Source organism: Anabrus simplex, chromosome 1 (assembly GCF_040414725.1).
Source record: "Anabrus simplex isolate iqAnaSimp1 chromosome 1, ASM4041472v1, whole genome shotgun sequence".
In the NCBI taxonomy this organism is placed as follows: domain Eukaryota; kingdom Metazoa; phylum Arthropoda; class Insecta; order Orthoptera; family Tettigoniidae; genus Anabrus; species Anabrus simplex.
Genome location: NC_090265.1, coordinates 275,726,535 through 275,745,839, shown reverse-complemented (window position 1 = coordinate 275,745,839; position 19,305 = coordinate 275,726,535). Strand labels below are relative to the sequence as shown.

The 19,305-nt window shown below is 38.2% G+C and overlaps 1 protein-coding gene across 1 annotated transcript in view; it reads right to left on the bottom strand.

Moving 5' to 3' along the window:
- Nucleotides 1-19,305, bottom strand: part of LOC136863740 (1-phosphatidylinositol 4,5-bisphosphate phosphodiesterase gamma-1) — a 512,032-nt gene that overhangs the window by 319,297 nt on the left and 173,430 nt on the right. The window contains exons 6-9 of the mRNA XM_067140126.2: nt 4,922-5,122; nt 4,468-4,583; nt 4,159-4,365; nt 1,614-1,840 (exon numbers count right to left, since the gene is read on the bottom strand). Coding sequence (XP_066996227.2) covers nt 1,614-1,840; nt 4,159-4,365; nt 4,468-4,583; nt 4,922-5,122 — 751 coding nt within the window. The remainder of the gene's footprint in view (nt 1-1,613; nt 1,841-4,158; nt 4,366-4,467; nt 4,584-4,921; nt 5,123-19,305) is intronic.

The window sequence follows — 19,305 nt, the reverse complement described above, 5'->3', positions numbered from 1 at the left end:
CGGCACTGAATTCAGTGTGTTAAAATTATTTATAGTCACCTATAAAATCTCAGACTTCAGATAAAAAGTTTATTTTGCTGGCAAGTCATTTATGGTCGCCTATTAAAGGTCACCTATTAAATATATTTTTTATCTTTAAGGGGTGTCAAAATTTATTGAAATGTGATCAAAGTAATGATAATAAAGGAAATGATGTGGCAATTGTGAAAAATCCTTAAGTGATATGAAAAAAGGGAAAGCAGATTTGAAATCAGCACAGGAGTTTTATTCTTACTGTTCATTTACAGAATGAATTTTGTGCAGATCTTTAAGGGGTGTCAAAATTTAGTGGAATATGATCAAAATCATGATATTAAAGGAAATGATGAGGCTACTGTGAATAGTACATAATATGGAAAAGCGGAAAGCAGATTTGAACTCAGCACACCTATGTTAAGAAGATCACCTATTCAACCTTTTACCAAACCAAAACCAAACCCCACGGCACTTAACACCCTTAAGAGGGCTTTGACCTGCCCAGCAACCGCTGCTCAGCCCAGAGGCCTGCAGATTACGAGGGGCCATGTGGTCAGCACGACGCATCCTCTCGGTCATTATTCTGGGCTTTCGAAACCGTCACCATCAGATAGCTCCTCAATTCTAATCACATAGTCTGAGTGGACCTCGAACCAGCCCTCAGGTTGAGATAAAAATCCCTGACCCGGCCGGGAATCGAACCTGGGGCCTCCGAGCGAGAGGCAGGCACGCTACCCCTACACCACAGGGCCAGCTATTAAACTTTTTTTTTTTTTTTTGCTAGGGGCTTTACGTCGCACTGACACAGATAGGTCTTATGGTGACGATGGGATAGGAAAGGCCTAGGAGTTGGAAGGAAGCGGCCGTGGCCTTAATTAAGGTACAGCCCCAGCATTTGCCTGGTGTGAAAATGGGAAACCACGGAAAACCATTTTCAGGGATGCCGATAGTGGGATTCGAACCTACTATCTCCCGGATGCAAGCTCACAGCCGCGCGCCTTTACACGCACGGCCAACTCGCCCGGTATTAAACCTTTTAACGGAGGAAAAAAATATTATTTTGTAGGCTATTGTTATCAATGGGTCCGATGCATTTAATATAAACAGTTACATACTGAAATACTACTTTTTTTTTTTTTGCTAGTTGTTTTACGTCGCACCGACACAGATAGGTCTTACGGCGACAATGGGACAGGAAAGGGCTAGGAGTGGGAAGGAAGCAGCCGTGGCGTTAATTAAGGTACAGCCCCAGCATTTGCCTGGTGTGAAAATGGGAAACCACGGAAAACCATTTTCAGGGCTGCCGACAGTGGGGTTCGAACCTACTATCTCCCGAATACTGGATACTGGCCACAATTAAGCGACTGCAGCTATCGAGCTCGGTGAAATACTACTTATAAGCTCAGGAAGTTCTACAATATGCCTGTATTGATTGAGACATTTTACATGGTATGCAGTGTATAACACAGTATTTTTGAGCCAGTCCACAGAAAATCTCTGTTATCCGGCATTAGTCCAGTCCTGTTACTGCCGGATAAGAGGGATTTTACTGTATTTCAGTTGAGACATTTCATACACAAAACTACAAAAATACTTACCATCTTCATTCATTCCCATACAAGGCTCTTCCTCAACTCCATCTGGTAACTTTTTATGTTTTAGAATGATTTTTCTACGGAGCTGATTGGGTGAAGGCAGCTGTGTTTCATTCTTCTCCAGTGGATAAATCAGTAACATATCACCAAATATATCTTGCATGGACTGTGCCATTTTTCTTTGCTGAAGTAGAGTGCAGTTATCTTCGATGGACAAAATTACAGGATACCTACAAATGACAAAAAAAAAAAAAAAAAAAAGTAACCTTTCATCATTGTTTTAATTATTGTATGCATACGAATATGGTAGTTGATTAGAGACTCTTCAACTGCTGAATGAAGTATACTCTTAGTGATAAAAAAATTTACAATGTTCTCATTTTGAGAGTTAATAACAATCAGAATACACTAAAATATGTAGAAATGGCTGCAAGATATAAATATAAGAATGCTTAAGACGACAAAGATTAAGATGATTATTAATATTATTATCATCACCATCATCTACATCATCATCTTCCCACTGAACCAAGCGGGAAAGCTGAGAAATGCCACCATAGAAATGGAAAGAATGAATCTTGATACAGGGTCTGTTGGGCAGGTAATTGATAGCATGGAACCCAAGGAGCAATGATGTATTACTCAGAGATGATCCCAATCATCAATACAGTGTAGTCATCCAAGTGTTTCAGAAGATACTGGATGTTCAAAAACAGGGATTAATGAGGAGAGAGCCAATCTATTTGAAGACGACAGTGTATGAAGATGTGGGCACTGTCCTTGCACTTTTGTGTTTTCCCACATTGACCTGCTATTGTATTTGTCCTATTTTCTGTTCCATTTAATGTTCCTGTATTTCTAACATGATTTGATTTGTATTTGTTTGCTCCTTTCCATTACTTATATTGAACTCCTGAGTTCCTTTCCTCCTTTTCTGTCAGTCCTGCATTCCAAGTCTTTTATCTTAATCTTCTTGTCTCTTCCCTTTCCCTGTGTTTATCCATCTTTCTTGTAATCCACCACTTGCCATATCAAATATGAAGATCTGTCAAAATGGCCCCTCCAAGTGTTGATGCCCACCCTCCTGATGAAGCTGGAAAGCAGAAACAAGCTAGTCGGGGGCTGAGAAGAAATGGATGCACAAGAACTGGGATGGATGAGGAGAGAGTCAATCTATTTTCAGCTTATTAGGTCCTGTTGTGTGCTATATGTATATAACACAACCTAATTACCTGGAAGTTTATTTCAAATACAATGCAGTCATGAAAACTAAATATTAATTTGAACTGGTGCACAGTGGAATACAGCATGCACCCAACAGTTGTGCTGACAATAGTGTCAGAACTGACCTAGGCAACCATAGCTCAATCACTAGAGCATCCAATGTGAAATGACAAGGTTGAGGGTTCAGATCCCACTAGTGTCCACTTGGCCATTTTTTTTGTTCTGGACATAATATCTCCTCAGCACGTACAGTACTTTATGTACAATACACGACCTAAGAAACAAAAGTTTACTTGATGTTCAATTACAGCATATTGTCAATAACCTAAGTCATTGTACTGTAAGATCTTAGTTGAGGGAAGTAAATTTGGGATGACATTTTCTGAACTGGAAAAGGTTATGAATGCTCTTTGCCTACAACATACATACAAGTTGATAAACTTAACCATAATAGGTATTTTATTTGATCCTGTACTGACATACAAGTCCCCAAGACTAATTACTGTAAATTTTTAAACATCTTGAGTATTTTAGGAACGTGTTCTCTGCCTTTTATGTTGAAAGTAAAGTATAGTGATAAAGAAAAGAAGACATGTATTTATCCGTATTTCTCCACATTTCAAGGAAGAAGAATTCTCAAGAATTCTGAAGTGTAAATTCCTGCCCTCATGATGAAACTAGGTCATAGAATCGAGTTCATCAGAGGCTGAGAAGAAGTACAGAGTGTAAGGGACAGTTATACCAAAAACATCAGGGTGTATAGGACATGTATTTACTACAATATGGCACAGCTGTCAACAACCTGTTTTTGTTCAGAAGGACAAAAGTGAATGTTTTCAGTTTTACTTTACATCACATGCATGACGAGTGTTTGTAACACATATGTAGTCACTGCATACAGGCAACTGTCAGACAAGCAACTATGGCATTGGTGTCTGTGTTTACGGCACATAGCAACTGTTTGCAAACATGAAATTACATAACCAGTCTGTGTGCTTGTTGAGATTCATTCTACTACTCTGACCTTCAACCAGGTGTGTTGTATTTTATCACAACATTTTTTAAAATGTAACTTTAAAGACTTCCAGTCTGTCCAAAACGCAAATTATAACACATATAACACTATAATATACCTGTAAAAATAAATACAAACTAAAAATAAATACAAATTAAACAAAGAATGAATGACGTGATTTTATTGAATCACTTTAATCCTCAGCTAAACTTTATTCCAGAAAATTGTTTAATATCTTGTACAGTATTGAGTTGAGAGAATTTTAACTGATGCATTTCTTCAAATTAGTTCATTTCATAAGTTACTTACTCTGATTTGACAAAAGCATGTTCTTTGATGGTTTTGATTACATCCAGGAACTTTATTTTTGTAGTCAGGGTATGTCCATGAAATATAAATGGCATTCCATCAGGTCCATCCCAACAGTCTAGCTCAATGCAACGACAACCCATTCTCAAACAACGCACATATGCTTCAATTGAGGACTCGCTTGAGATTTGGTCTCCAGTTAAATAACTGAAATATCAACAAGATAGTGATAAATCAAAAGTATTTTTCCAAGATAATATGCCGTATTAAATAAAGCTGTTCATTATGAGAAATATAATAATAATTTACGTGTTATGAGATGAAGCGATCCAATAGTGAGATAATGGTCTTGTCATGTCTTGATATACACGATCATAGCGACGATCCAAAATTTCATTTTGTTTTGAAAAAAGGAAGTCCATAAACTATAACAATGAAATAAATGCTAATTATTTACAGCATTATTCATGACCTAACAGCCCAGAAAAGAATGTTTCTATTAGAAGTCTGTCATGAAAGCAAACAAGTCTACAGCATTAGAATCATTAAACAAATTTGTACTTGACACCAACCAACAGAAAGACATTCTTAATCAAAATTAGAAGTTTAAGAAAATGTAAGAGTATTAACTAAAATAAAGATTACACATGAGACACTCAGCGCAGGAAACTTTTAATACATAACTATCTTGAGAAATATAGACATCAAACCTTGAATAACAAGTATACATTGTAATATTTTGTACAAAAGAAGAAAATATTACCTCCATTGTTGTGAAGTATGGTTCCAGGACATTACGTTGAGAGTCTTGTAAATAATCCCTCATAAAGCATGACACTTCTCTTTCATCATTGCCCATTGGATCTTGTTGCTCCTGAATTAAGAAGCTCTGAAAACCTTGCAATGTTATCCTCTCGTGATTCTCAGAATAAATCTCATATACATCTACAGTATCACGGAAAGCCTGTAATATAATGTGACAATGAAATAAAAATTACTAAAAATATATGGAATTTAAAGTATAATTTTACTTCAACTATTTTAAGTTTCACACATACATATATACAGTTTCACTTTAGATAATTATGCCTTAAAGGTAGGTGTGTTAGTTTTGTTAATGATCAATTAAGCAAGATCAATCAATCAATCAATCAATATTGATCTGCATTTAGGGCAGTCGCCCAGGTGGCAGATTCCCTATCTGTTGCTTTCCTAGCCTTTTCCTAAATGATTTCAAAGAAATTGGAAATTTATTGAACGTCTCCCTTGGTACGTTATTCCAAGATGATGTATTTTGGGGCTAAACACAGATTATGTTTGCATATTTACATGCTCTGTGCTGTATGGGACAAATTTAAACTGTGAAATAACAAGAAATTTCCAGAAATTCATAATAATGCCACAAACACCACAACCCGAGAAATAAAAACATCGTTCTACATACATACATACATCATTATTATAGCAATAACAAAGTTTTATTATAATCCACCGGTTCAATACATTATAGTGTTGTCACATTTAAAATATCTTCATTAATTAACAAGTTATTTGTGGGACATGTTTTTCTCCCTTACAGAGCATCATCAGCCAAATCTGAATCTCGAAGAAAGGTTATGTTCATAAACAATGACTTAGGAACTATTGAACCATTTTTTCACAAACTTAAACTTACTCTACTAGAATATCATAAAATACATAATCTTTGGTGACATGCCTTAATAACTTGGGCTTAGTAGGAGAGATACATTTAAATTGTGGTAGAATGAGTTGTTCTAAAATACAGTACTTAAAACAATTATCATGTCTAAAATCTTTGAAAGAGGTGAAATTCAATCTTTGCTGTTGACCAGTACCTGGAGGAAATGACTCCTATGCTGAGGAAAGACTGTGCACATCGGACAACAATTCTCCGCTGGTACAAAGAGTTCCAGAGGGGAAATTTTGGTGTTGAAGGCGATCCTCGTTCTGAGCATTTAAAGATAAAAATTTCATTGTTCCGTATTGAAATTATTAACATTAAAAATTAAATAATTGAAGTTCAACCAATTCAATACATAAAAGAAAGAAATGTAGTAATTACATTCTTATTTAAATGGGACCGGTTTCGACCCTAGTCCAGGTCATCGTCGGCCGTAAAAACAAGTAGGCGAAATAACACAATGTTTATGAATATTGGAGAAATGGGTCAGTTTCACATTCTGTCAGGCACAAAGTCACAACACTATCAAATAATATATGAAGATTATAAATAAACTTGAAGTCACAGACGAATAGATTTGTAGAAGCAAACCGCCAGTTCCCGGTGATCAGCGCGGCACATTCAAGGTCATGCGCTGCGGTCTCGAACGCCAAAGTAGAGTGGAGAATGTCTTGAAGGTCCAATATTTGTCTCGGTTGCGGGAAGTTAAGTACGTAAGTTCTCATTCAATTATACTGATTTGCGTCGTATATTTTTTATATACGTACTTAACTTCCCGCAACCGAGACAAATATTGGACCTTCAAGACATTCTCCACTCTACTTTGGCGTTCGAGACCGCAGCGCATGACCTTGAATGTGCCGCGCTGATCACCGGGAACTGGCGGTTTGCTTCTACAAATCTATTCATCTGTGACTTCAAGTTTATTTATAATCATCATATATTATTTGATAGTGTTGTGACTTTGTGCCTGACAGAGCATGAAACTGACCCATTTCTCCAATATTCATAAACATTGTGTGATTTCGCCTACTTGTTTTTACGGCTGACGATGACCTGGACTAGGGTCGAAACCGGTCCCATTTAAATAAGAATGTAATTACTACATTTCTTTCTTTTATGTATTGAATTGGTTGAACTTCAATTATTTAATTTTTAATCTCGTTCTGAGCGACCGTCTGAATAAGTGACTGAGGAAAACATTGAAGCTGTGAGGAAAATGTTGCAGCAAGGGAGGCGGTTGACATGTTGGCAGGTAGAAGAGACCCTCCACATCCCTGCACTAGCTATCCATTCAATTCTACATGACCATCTCCATGTTAGAAAGGTTCGTTCCCTCTGGGTACCCGATTCACTTTCAGAGGAACAAAGGGCACATCGAGTGAAACGGTGCCGAAAAATGCTAAAACAGTTTGAAAATGGGACTTCGCGTAATGTCAACAGCATCGTTACGGATGACAAAACTTGGCTTTATTATTATGATGTCCCAACAAAATCCCAGAACAAGGTGTGGCTGTTTGAAGGTGAGGGTACTCCTGAGACTGTGTGAATGTCAAGGTCATTGAAGGAAAGGATGATTGCAGTATTCTTCACTAAATGGGGCATCCTGACTTGGGTTGTGCTAGAAACACAAAGGACAGTTACTGCGAAGTTGTACAGTGAGACTTGTCTGCCTCAGGTCATCCAGGCTCTCAAGCAGCTCCATCCAAGGTCACAGCTCAACACATGGCTCTTGCATCACGACAATGCTCCAGCACATCGTGCTAATTTAACAATGGATTTTCTTGCCAGATCAGGATTGACTGTGCTTAATCACCCTCCATACAGTCCTGATCTTGCCCCATGTGACTTTGCACTCTTCCCAGATGTGAAGATGAAGCTGAAAGGGCAGTGTTTTGCATCCGACGAGGAGCTTCTGGCAGCATGGGATTAAGAGTGTGAAAATGTTTCCGAAGAAAAGTGGCAGAGTTGGTTCAGTGACTGGATTCGACATATGGAGAAGTGTATTGAGTGTGGTGGAAACTATTTTGAAAAAGTCTGAAGCATTCACTCACATTGCAAAACTTTCCTAGTGCCCTTTGTACTATTCCTGTTTTGAAAGAAGATTTTAAAATCTAGTAATTGCCCCTGTTGATCGAGTCTTCCTCTTCAAAATGACCTTGAAATCCAAGCTCCTGTTTCTCAAGGAAACACACAATGTCAACAAGTCTCTCAACAACAAGCCGAATTTTGTTTCACAACTTTGTTTTGTTTAATGGTTGGAATTCTTGCACCTTCAGATAAAGAATGTTCTATTGTCCCACGCCCCAGTAAATGGAATCTATCTTCATTTTGAATATGTTTATTTGAATTTTGATGCTTCTCTGCTTTTCTAAGAAAGTTTTTTGTAAAATTACCCCATTTATAAAGTCCATTCTCTTTCACCATCAAACAAAACCACACGTATAACAAGAAAAAACTTCTTGCTGTCAGAACAGGCTATTAACCACGAATATCGTGTATGCCAAGAAAATTGAAATGTTCTCATTACTTTACCATCAAAATACTTCATATCAGGCATGCGACTTTTGCTTTCGGCTTCACACTTCTGTAAGTTCAAGATGAGAACAGTTTACGTTTTGAAGAGTTCAAAAGACTCAGCAAGTTCTCGAAGGGGCCTACTTCACTCGTTATTTCAACGCGAGTTTCAACCGGATGATGTCAGTCTTGTTTTATACAACTAGCAGTCCAAGTCTGAATTGTCACAAATGAAGCCAATAATGCACTGATTGCCTACTAATTCAAAAGAATAACACACAATTAACAATATGGTACTTCATTGCCACTCTCTCAAATAGCAGAGGAGGCATGCCTCTATGTCGTCCAGACCTTGCGGAGAGAGGAGTGCAGGCGGTAATCTATCTTTCCTCCACTACCCTACTCCAATTACCAAGCTGATGGAAGGGAAACAAAACAAAAAGTCCTGGGTGAGACAAGTTACAGACTGCCTCCCTGTCAGAACAAGTAGTCTGCTGTTACCATCTAGCGGGGCGATCAGCGAAGCACATCATCTGCTGTCATCATGTAGCATATATTAATAGAGATTATTGCTGATTTAACACAATAACAACAGCAAATAAACTGGTTACAATAATCGTACTTCTTAGGGTAGGCATTGCCTCAAATGACTCCAAGTGGTTTCGCCACTGAGTTTCAGACGGAAGTACAAAGGTATTATTGTCAAAAATATGTGGTATGCTGAGGTTTGATAAGAAATGATCTCACATCAATTTACAAGAAAACCTTGCAGCAATAATCTTTCAATTTGGACTTCTTGACAAGACACATGTGTAAAACTACGGCAAAGAAAGTGTACAGTATGTGTAATTTTACACAAGTCCATTTATTCCACATAGATTTCATTTTCAGTTTGCCTTCTTCAAGTAATTTGTCAATTGTCTGACTGACATAAAGATTAGTTTCTGTTTCGACAGTTTTGAACAAATCATCACCGAAGAAAAACGTGAAAGTTCCACTGATGACGAGGATTCATCAATTGGAATTTGTACACCAGGTAATTCATCAAACGCAGGAAGTTGAAGCTGCCCAACATCGTAAGGTAACCACTCTCTGTATTTCTTAGGGACTGGGTTGTAGTTACACGTGAGTTAGCATCTATTTCAACACACTAATCCCGAGATGCATTTTCAAGGCCAACTAAAGTTAATACGTAAGCATCAAGATACTAGAGGAAATTTTTAAAAAACCACGTGGGTACAAGTGCGGTTATAGCTAAAATTGGCAGGGAAAAGTAAGAAGTTATGAATTTTCTAACCAATATTTTTGATTTCTTCATCTTAATTGTCATTGTTGAGGTGTGAACCAGACTTATTCAATAAAATCTCCAGCTCTTGTTGGTTTAGACGTCTTGAGTCCATGATTACACTGACCATTTACCATTCAGTCACTTGCTGACTATGTCAGCCCATGCGGCTGTGAAGCCGCATCGGTAGTACCAGCTTAATATTATGCATAGAATTAGGTTTCTTTTTCAAACTACAAGCACTGCGGAATGTGTTCCTGCACACTGCCAATGTTTGTAGTACCATCGCCCTCTAGTATACATAACGCCTCCGCACTTGAAGAATAAATGCGAACACCAAGAGGTACTCAGTTTCTCCACCAAAGTACTGCTAGCATGCAGTATTCAGAACGAGTGGCACGTAGTTACCACAGCTGTTGCATTTGGATGATTTTCCTGTAGATTGGCTTGCTGTCTGTTCAAATATTTCACCCTTTCAAAACGTTCAGTCACTTCATTTCCAATGTTTTTTTAAGATAATCAGGATAAGAGTTTTGCAGATTATCTGACGTAGTTTCTCAGCTTGATTTGAACTGTCATTTGAGTCACACTTTAAGACCTCCAAACTCTTTAAAGCAGGGAGAACTGTGATAGTTGAAGTCATACAAGTTCCAATATTAACAAATTTTGCAGCTTCACACACAAAATCACTTACAATATTTATAACCCACACCAAACATTCTAATGGATAGAAGAAGACATTACATCGATCTTGCTTAAAAATAATGTCCATTAGTGGAGAACTGCATTTTTCTTGTTGAATTAGGCTACGGCATGATTCACAAGTTACTTCTTTTCTTATTTCCTTCACAACGAAACCAATGAGGAAAGCAAGCGTTGCAAGTTTAATAGACTCTGCCTCCAGAGCTATAAAAGAAATAACTGTATTAGGCTGATTCCATAACAACAGTATGGGAATTATTTATATTACTATTATCTAATAACCAGCAGTAAATAAATTTTGTTAAGTGACCATACGTACACTGGGGCTTAAGATTTGGCAGGATTTCTGTCACTGTTTCTAGAATCTTAGGGGTCACTTCCGATGAGACTGATTGAGATGACTTGACACAGCTAATAATATTCATCTCACGAGTATGTTGATTTTAATATTTCAAAGGTATTCCTATCTTCAAAATTCTGTTGAGGGCAAGTACTACAGCCCTTGAATACAGCATGTCATTGTTGCCTGAAGTTCTCCTCAAAATGCTAAAGAAAATTTCTATGGAATTGCTGTTAAATACTCTAGTTAGCACAAGATGAAAGCCTGACGACAATAAGTATCGGAAACAGAGAACTGTAGAACACGTAGTCAGCAGAATAGCCTCGTAAGTTTCATTGCTGAGAAAACTCACTCCTTGCTCATGGCATGCTTCCTTCACATCCTTAAGATATATTAGGAACTTACACTCGAGGCAGTGACCTTGTCAGGGCAAACTTAGCGTTGTTGTAACTGCTAGCATCCTGGATATTGAACCATTTCTAAATCAATTTCATGAAGTATATGGTCGCTGTGCAATCTTGGAACGGTGATCTTTTGGATGTCCACAATGTTTTTGGAGATATTCTAGAGCTGTTATTTCTGGTGTAGAAAATATGTCTTTCACGTGTTTCACATTCATTTTCTGTCTGTTGTTTGGGCTTACATGTTTTCAAGTCAGAAAACGAAAGGTTTTACCACAAGATTTGCTTGCAATTCATATAAATTCTTTACGTGAGAGCCACTTATTGTGTCCTCTCCATCAAACATGGTCTTCTCTAAAAATGTGTTCCTTTCTTATGTTCTTTAAAATGTGACATTGATCAAATGCAAGAAATAAGAGCCGGTTCGAGTCATTTGGGAAAGTAATTTGCGGCTTTAAAATCTTGCTATTGGAAAGTCGTCTCATTGTATTAAAGTTGGTCTTATGATTATCAGAAACTAGACATACTACAACAAATCCACAAGCCTCAAACTCTCTGAATACAGACAGTGTCAAATTATACAGTTCCTTGCCTGAGATTCATTTGGTAACGAAGTACGTGGCTGGCGGTCTGTACTTAGTGCATAACCCAGCTGTCTTAAAACAAAGCAAATTATTGGTGAGAATTTGAGATTCACTCGAACTATTGATGTTCTTCATTTTGGATACCGTATAGTATTATCTGGAAGAGATGTGGTTTTGTGACCAATGAAAATATCTAGCTTTTTATCATACTGCAATAGTTGTTTTATTGCCATTTCATCCACTAACAAAGAACATATTCTTTCAGCCTCATTCAAACATTTAGATCCTAGGATTAATCTCTCTTTTACAACGTTTGTAACTCCTGTGTTGCATGAAGTATCATCCAAATACCTGGATAATGTACTCTTAGAAGGCAACTTTGGTATATTTTCCCTAGCATACCTGTAACCTTCAGGTGATATGCATTCCCACACTATCCTGTGTTTTACAATGGATTCTGTTCGTCTGGGAAAGCAATGAAGGAATGAAGATTTGTCATTTGAGGGATCTTGCTGAGCTGTTTTAATAATTCGTGACAAGGCTTTATGATAATTATTGTTATAAGTCTCCAAATCCTGAACAGTTTTAGTGAGTTCGTTCTCAAGATGTGAAAGTTTAGTCCACGCTCTCAACAATTTCAGTCACAATTCATTTTTTTCTATTTGAGCAGCTTCTTGTCTAAAATGTCACACTGGATATCAATGGAATAAGATAAAACAGATGACTACCGATCAATTCAACATGGAGACTGCCTAACTCGGCATGTCAGTCACTCTCTTCCCTATAACGTTCAAACCACAACTCAACAGTAACTCTCGATAACTAACTTCACTTTCAAGATCGTCTCTTTTATATAGGTGTCTGGCCAGACTTCTAGAAAGCTACATTACAAAAAATACCTTCATAAAAATTATAGAGTGCAATGAATACAGAGAATACAATGTACAGAATATTCTCCTGTGTTCTCGTGCCTATACCATTCTGGAAGTTACAGTGTGTTTCATAATTACGGATTAAAATTTATATATACAGGTAAGAATAAATTATAATATTAATTTACAGGTATTTACATTAACGGAACTGATATCAATGTCTATGTACAATACATGTTTCATAACCTCAGACACAATACGATCATTCGACTACGTAAATAATAATAACACTAATACTTAGTGACATAACTTCACACACAATGCTATCGTATCGTAATAATAATACAAATACTAATATGATGTAGTAACATTTCGCAGCCATACAAGAAATAATAATCATGATTTTAAAATAATAACAATAATAACAATAATAATAATAATTCTACTCAATATCTACATTAGTTACCCATGGGTGAGAGAATATTGTTTTCAAGTTATACCTGTTATCGCACTTGCGTTGTGGTTTGATCTGTTGGACTTTGTAAGATGGATAAGAAGGGAAAACAGGGGAACAGCAGCATCCTGCAGTTTCTTCATTTTCAATCTAGGTCAATAGTCAGACCCACGAAAATGAAGGCTACATACCACAGAAGATCTAGAATTAAATTGGGTCTGAAGCCTGCTCTTCATATTGCTTCAAGCCATTTTTCTCTGAGATCAGTTTGGTTGGGAAATTCATGAAATGATACTCCTCTCACTTTACTACTTTGGCTTGTGCAGCAAGGCAAGCAGCAATATACCATTGCTATTGATAAACTGAAACCTGTAATAAGACATTAATATGCCAAGTTAATGTAGTCTACGGCATTATCAAAGGCAATAACTAATTAACTAATTAAATTAAATGAGGTAGACAATTAAATGAAAACGATATGTGAAACTGAAATGGTGAGAGATATTTAAGCATGGCTTGTAATTACTCCTTTTAATTAATTACTGCCATTACATACTTTCTTATGATGAAATAAATCTTCCGTACTTCTGCTTATATGACAATTGAACACAATCTCAATAAATATAAAGAAACCACACTCAACACATTGCTTACTTCCTCTTTCTCATTGTTCCTAATATAACTCCAGTGCAGGTCTACTGCTTGCTGCTTGTTGTGTGTGTCCTCCGCATCGCAAGCTCTGCGCCTACAAGCTCCGCAACCCGCCGCAGCACCAAAGTTTCTAGCAGCTACGAGGTGTCTTCACTGCGCCATGGCACGCTCACCGATGACGTCAGCCAGCGATATATAAGGAGCTTCATTCCGAGCCTCTCCAGGACTACCCCAATGTTCGACGACCAGACCACACCGCAAGTCAGACACGGAGGCATTCCTCTTAAAAACGTGTTTTGAACAGGTGGACAAATTACTGGCCGTGAGGTTTCACCTCTGAACATTGCCTCATTATCCTAATCCCCGTAGCCACGTCGAGCCCCGAGTATAGCAATTCTGCTACTCCCTTTAGTCCTCACCAGTGCTCCGAATTCTACCTTAGCATTCTGCTATTTGAATAAATTAATGCAAGTTCCTTGCAAGTATAAACCTAGTACCAGCATTCTGCCTCTCTCTACAAGTTACGCTTGTAATTTCACAGAAGATAGTTTTTGACTATCAGGACAATTTATTAGTGAAACAGACTATCTCCTCAAGATAGAACTAAGTGTATATAGAACTCTTGTATTGTATAATTGTACATATGCAACAGACATTCAATTTAAGATTTAATTTCAACATTAACTGCATGCATTCAAACAAGTTTCAAGAAGAATTCAGTTTTATTTCTTATATATATTGTATCAAATCATTGAAACAATAAACTTTATGTCGTGTCACTTTATACCAAGTTCCTTGTATACAACACAACAAAATTGGCGACGAGGGAAAGTAGACGGCCATATCGCAAATTCAACGAAATTGGCGACGAGGAAAAGTTACGAGTAGGCACCGCCAATTTCACAAAATTAGCAACAAAGAAAAGTTACGTTCAGGTCCCGCCACTTAACAAACTTGACAACGAGGAACACTCTATTCGTGGTTTCGCCATATCACTAGTCTCGCTACGGGAAACAAGTTTGCTACGCCAGCATTTCGCATTTGTGCAGTGCAATTCTTCCCAGTGTTCACCCCGTTCGAACTACGGACAGGAGGCTATCATTTCACGGCCTCACACACGAGCACCTGTCCCTACAGTGCATTCTCGCTGCGCCAAGCTCTCTTTCTCTCTCACTCACAGGCAAGCAATTGAAGGTCAAGCTCCCAGCTGGTCTACTTACACGCTGTCTCGCAATTTGTGCTCCCTATCTCATCTGCCATCATGGCTACTACAGAACAGTTAGCGGCTATACTGCAGGCTTTGCAACAACAACAGCAACAATTCATGCGGCAACAGCAGACAACACTGCTTACAGCAATCCAAGCCCTTTCTGCATCTACACAGCCCACCGCCGTTCCTCAATTTTCTACGTTCGACCCGGAAAAAGAAGAATGGTCAGTGTACTTAGCCAGACTTTAAAAACACTTCATCTGCCACTCCATCACGGACGACAAGCGCCAACGAGCTCTTTTTCTCAGTTCTGTAGGAAATCCTACCCGCGAACTACTCCAGAAATTAAGCCCAGAAGAGCAGATTTCAGAAGTTCCGTTTGCACAGCTCCTCGCTCGTATCACTGAGCATTATGCTCAAGATCCTCATATCGTAGCAGCTTGCTACAAGTTTTTTCAATGCAGGAAGAAACTACAACAGACTCACACTGAATGGATTGCGGAATTACGAGGTCTCGCCAAGAGTTGTAAATTTAACTGTTCCAAGGATGGTTGTAACATGCCTTACATAGACTCACTCATTCGGGACGTGGTTATTCTACATACTCCCCACAACAAGGTCCGTTTCGACGCTGTAAAGAGTAGTAACCCTTCTTTGGAAGAAGTACAGCATATTGCCACAGTCTATGAGATGACTACCAAGACTGCAGCTGAAATAGCTACGAAACATGAAGTCTCTCACGTATCTCATACGGCCAGGACGCCTTCTGCTCCTTCGAACTGCAAAGTCAGCTCGCTCCCTTCCAAGCGTGCCCGACAGGTTCATTCTCGCTCTTCTATGAAGAAGCACAATTCTCACAACACTCCTCAGCTCCTGCCTTCCTGCAGAGGATGTTTTAAGCATCATGAACGTCGTGATGCCGTTTCTTCAAAGCCACATGTGATCAATGTCACAAAGAAGGACACATCAAGACTGTCTGTAAAAGTACGTCCCACCCTGCCTGTACTCTATCAGCAAAGAAACCTAGTACGAAGACACGACAAGACATGGAAGTGGGTCAGATTAATCTTATTCTTCCTACTAGAAATTCTAGCAAGATCATTATTCCGAACTCTTTCCCCGATCTCACTACTAATTTTCAATTAGATACTGGATCACCTGTCTCAATCGTCAACCTTGCTACGTACCAGAGTCCTGCAGAGAGGCCCAGCCCATGAACTGCTTCGGCAGTAGAATGCAATGGGCTTTGAAAGGCTCGAACATGCGAAGCCCGTGACGTCATAACACGGGCTGGTCTGGGCCAGCACTCTGTCGTTCGTACGCGGTGAGCCAAGGACAGCGCTGTGGTAGTTCTATGGGCTGACTGCTTCAATGTATACAGTGTACTGCGTGTCAGCGAAGTGCGTTGCATTACGGTCGAGTGGAGTCGATCAAATTTGCTGTGGTTTTCACTTTGAGTTCTCCGTCTATCCTTTTATTGGAAACGAATGTTGACTGTAGCTCCAAAAGAAAAGAAACCGTGGCAAATAAACATGAAGTAAAGAAAAGAAAAACAAACGAACTAAAAACCGTACAATACAAGACTTCCGAACCGGATCCTAAACTTAAAAGTCGTATTTGTTTGGTATTCAAGCCTGCAGTTGACGGTGATGGGAAAGACATTAATTTTGTATGCTGTACGATCTGCGGTGAACTTTATGTATACACTAGCAGTTACCCGCGGCTTCTCGCGTGATTTCATAATTTGATAAAAGTAATCGTTCCTCGGTACTGTACTAAGACATTATCTGAAAGTCCATGAAGTATATATCCTCACTGAAAAATTGAGTTTCATTTACCCCAGAAACTCTTTGTAAACCAAGTTTGTGGTATTGACTTTTGGGGCTGAGATGACCATGCAAAACAGAACTGTACACGTGAGAACGTCTTCTCTCAAGTAAAAAAAAAGGTTTATTTATTTTTAAAGGAGATTACATGCATATTTCCACATCTGTAACATCTTCAGGTTTGGAGATATAAGTATCCGCCTTTATCAGCCCTTTCTCCACCCCCACCTACGTGGATTTTCCAAGAACAAGAAAGAGAGACATGTTTATTTATATTTTTTTTGCTATTTTGCTTAACGTCGCACCGACACAGATATGTCTTTTGGCGATGGGACAGGAAAGGTCTAGGAAGTGGAAAGAAGCGGCCGTGGCCTTAATTAAGGTACAGCCCCGGCATTTGCCTGGTGTGAAAATGGGAAACCACAGAAAACCATCTTCAGGGCTGCCGACAGTGGGCCTCGAACCCACTATCTCCCGATTACTGGATACTGGCCGCACTTAAGCGACTGCAGCTATCGAGCTCGGTTTTCATTTTTAAAGGACATTCCAAGTACCAAGTCCCATGTCTGTAACATGTAAAGTTTTTGACATATACTGTAGATATACCGGTACTTATTTTAAAAAATTCACCTGCTTTTTCAATTCTCTTCAGTCCCTTAAGTGGTTTTCCGAAAACAAAAAATACGTGTTTATTGATAAAGGAGCTGCCAAATACCAACTGTCACGACTGTAACATCTTCAGTTCTTGAGATATTTGTATCCTCATGAAAGGAATTCACCACCTATTTCAACCCACCCACACCCCTCCGAAGTTAATTTTACCCCCCAAAATTGAGTGTTTTTTATTTTTAAAGGTGATTTCAAATACCCATTTTCACGTCTGCAACATCTTTAGGTTTTCAGACATAGGTATCCTCATACAAATAATTCAACTAATATTTCAGCCCTTTCATCCCCTCTTAAGTGGATTTTCCAAAACCAAATGAATGCGTATTTCTTTCTTTTTAAAGGAGACTCTAAACACCAATTTTTATGTCTATAAATACTTCAGTTTTTGAGATATCAGTACCCTAATAAAATTAATTGAACCCCCTTTTCAGTCCCTTTTAACCCCACCCCCACGTTAAGTGCTCTTTCAAAAAACAAAATACCTGTTTTTATTTTTAAAATATTAAAATACCAATTTTCACATCTGTAACATGTTAAGTGTTTGAGATATACTGTAGATATGCTCATCTTAAAAATTCACGCCAACCCACATTTCAGTCCTTTTTAAACCCCCCCTCCTCAAGTGTCTTTTCCGAAAACAATATAATACATGTCTCTTTATTTTTAAAAGAGATTATAAATACCACTTCAGGTCTGTAACATGTTAAGTTTTTGTAGATATGCTCAGGGAATATGTGTACAAATTTTGGTTGGCAGCTAAGCCCAAACGTACAAGCATAATCTCGCTGCTGTAGAATCCTGAAGCTGGCGTTGCCGTGGTTACGGCAGTTCATTTCCTTATCCGATTCCGAGAGCAGGGGTAGTGTGGTGCCAATATCTCCATAGCGGTCGGTTTTAGGGCCTTAAAATATGGTTTTCGGGCCCGTAGGGCTAACCGAGATTTGTTCTTTGGGTCAAGGGGCTTAAAATGAGCTTAGTCTCGTCCTTGCACGACAAATTCGATTTTTCGCCTATATTAGCCTATTATTTTTATATCTCCACTGTCGCCCCCCACCTCGAATTGTTTTGAAAATAAAATACAGCTCATGTCCCTCAGATATAATGTATATTTACATTAGTAAAAGGATTTTTAGAATCGGCCCAGTAGTTTCTGAGATTACCCTCCAGATATACACAAACTAACAACATTCGCGCTCTCTCTTTATTATATTAGTATAGATTAAAGGAGTCGGACTGATTTTGTCTTTTTTGATTATATAAACAACTTACGATGAACGAGGTGTGCTTGAATGACGAGCATTCTAATGTTTCCGTGTCATCAGACTCCAACGACTATGCCTCACGTAATGAAGTTTTCTTCGTGTACTGACGTTCATGAGGCTCCTATTCCAACAGATGAGCTGGAAAGATATTTAAAGCAAAATTGTGGAGTGGAAGAAGAGAGATATAGCGTCCTATTGGAGAACAAATTGACAATACTATCCAAAATTTCACCAGATCGCTAAGAAAGTAATATGCAATCATCAAGTTCAGCTTCAGAGAGAAATTTCAGTTCAGCGGGCTTCATTCTCAACGCACGACGGTCTCTTATACAACCAGAAAATGCTGATGCTCTTCTTTTCATTCACAGTAATTCCTTTCCACCACATTAACCATGACCAATAAACTACGCACACTAAGTAAAAGCTATGTTCAGATTTGTTTTTGTTGTTGGCATATTGCACGTCATTTCTGTTTGTATTTTATTTTGAGGTAAACGCGAATGAAGTCCTATGAATATGCTTCGTGTTATTTAGATTCATTTTTGGTTAACTTGATGTCAATTGCAAACGAATATTAGTTTATAATAAAGTTTCTGTTTGTTATCAATTATTATTATTATTATTATTATTATTATTATTATTATTATTATTATTATTATTATTATTATTATT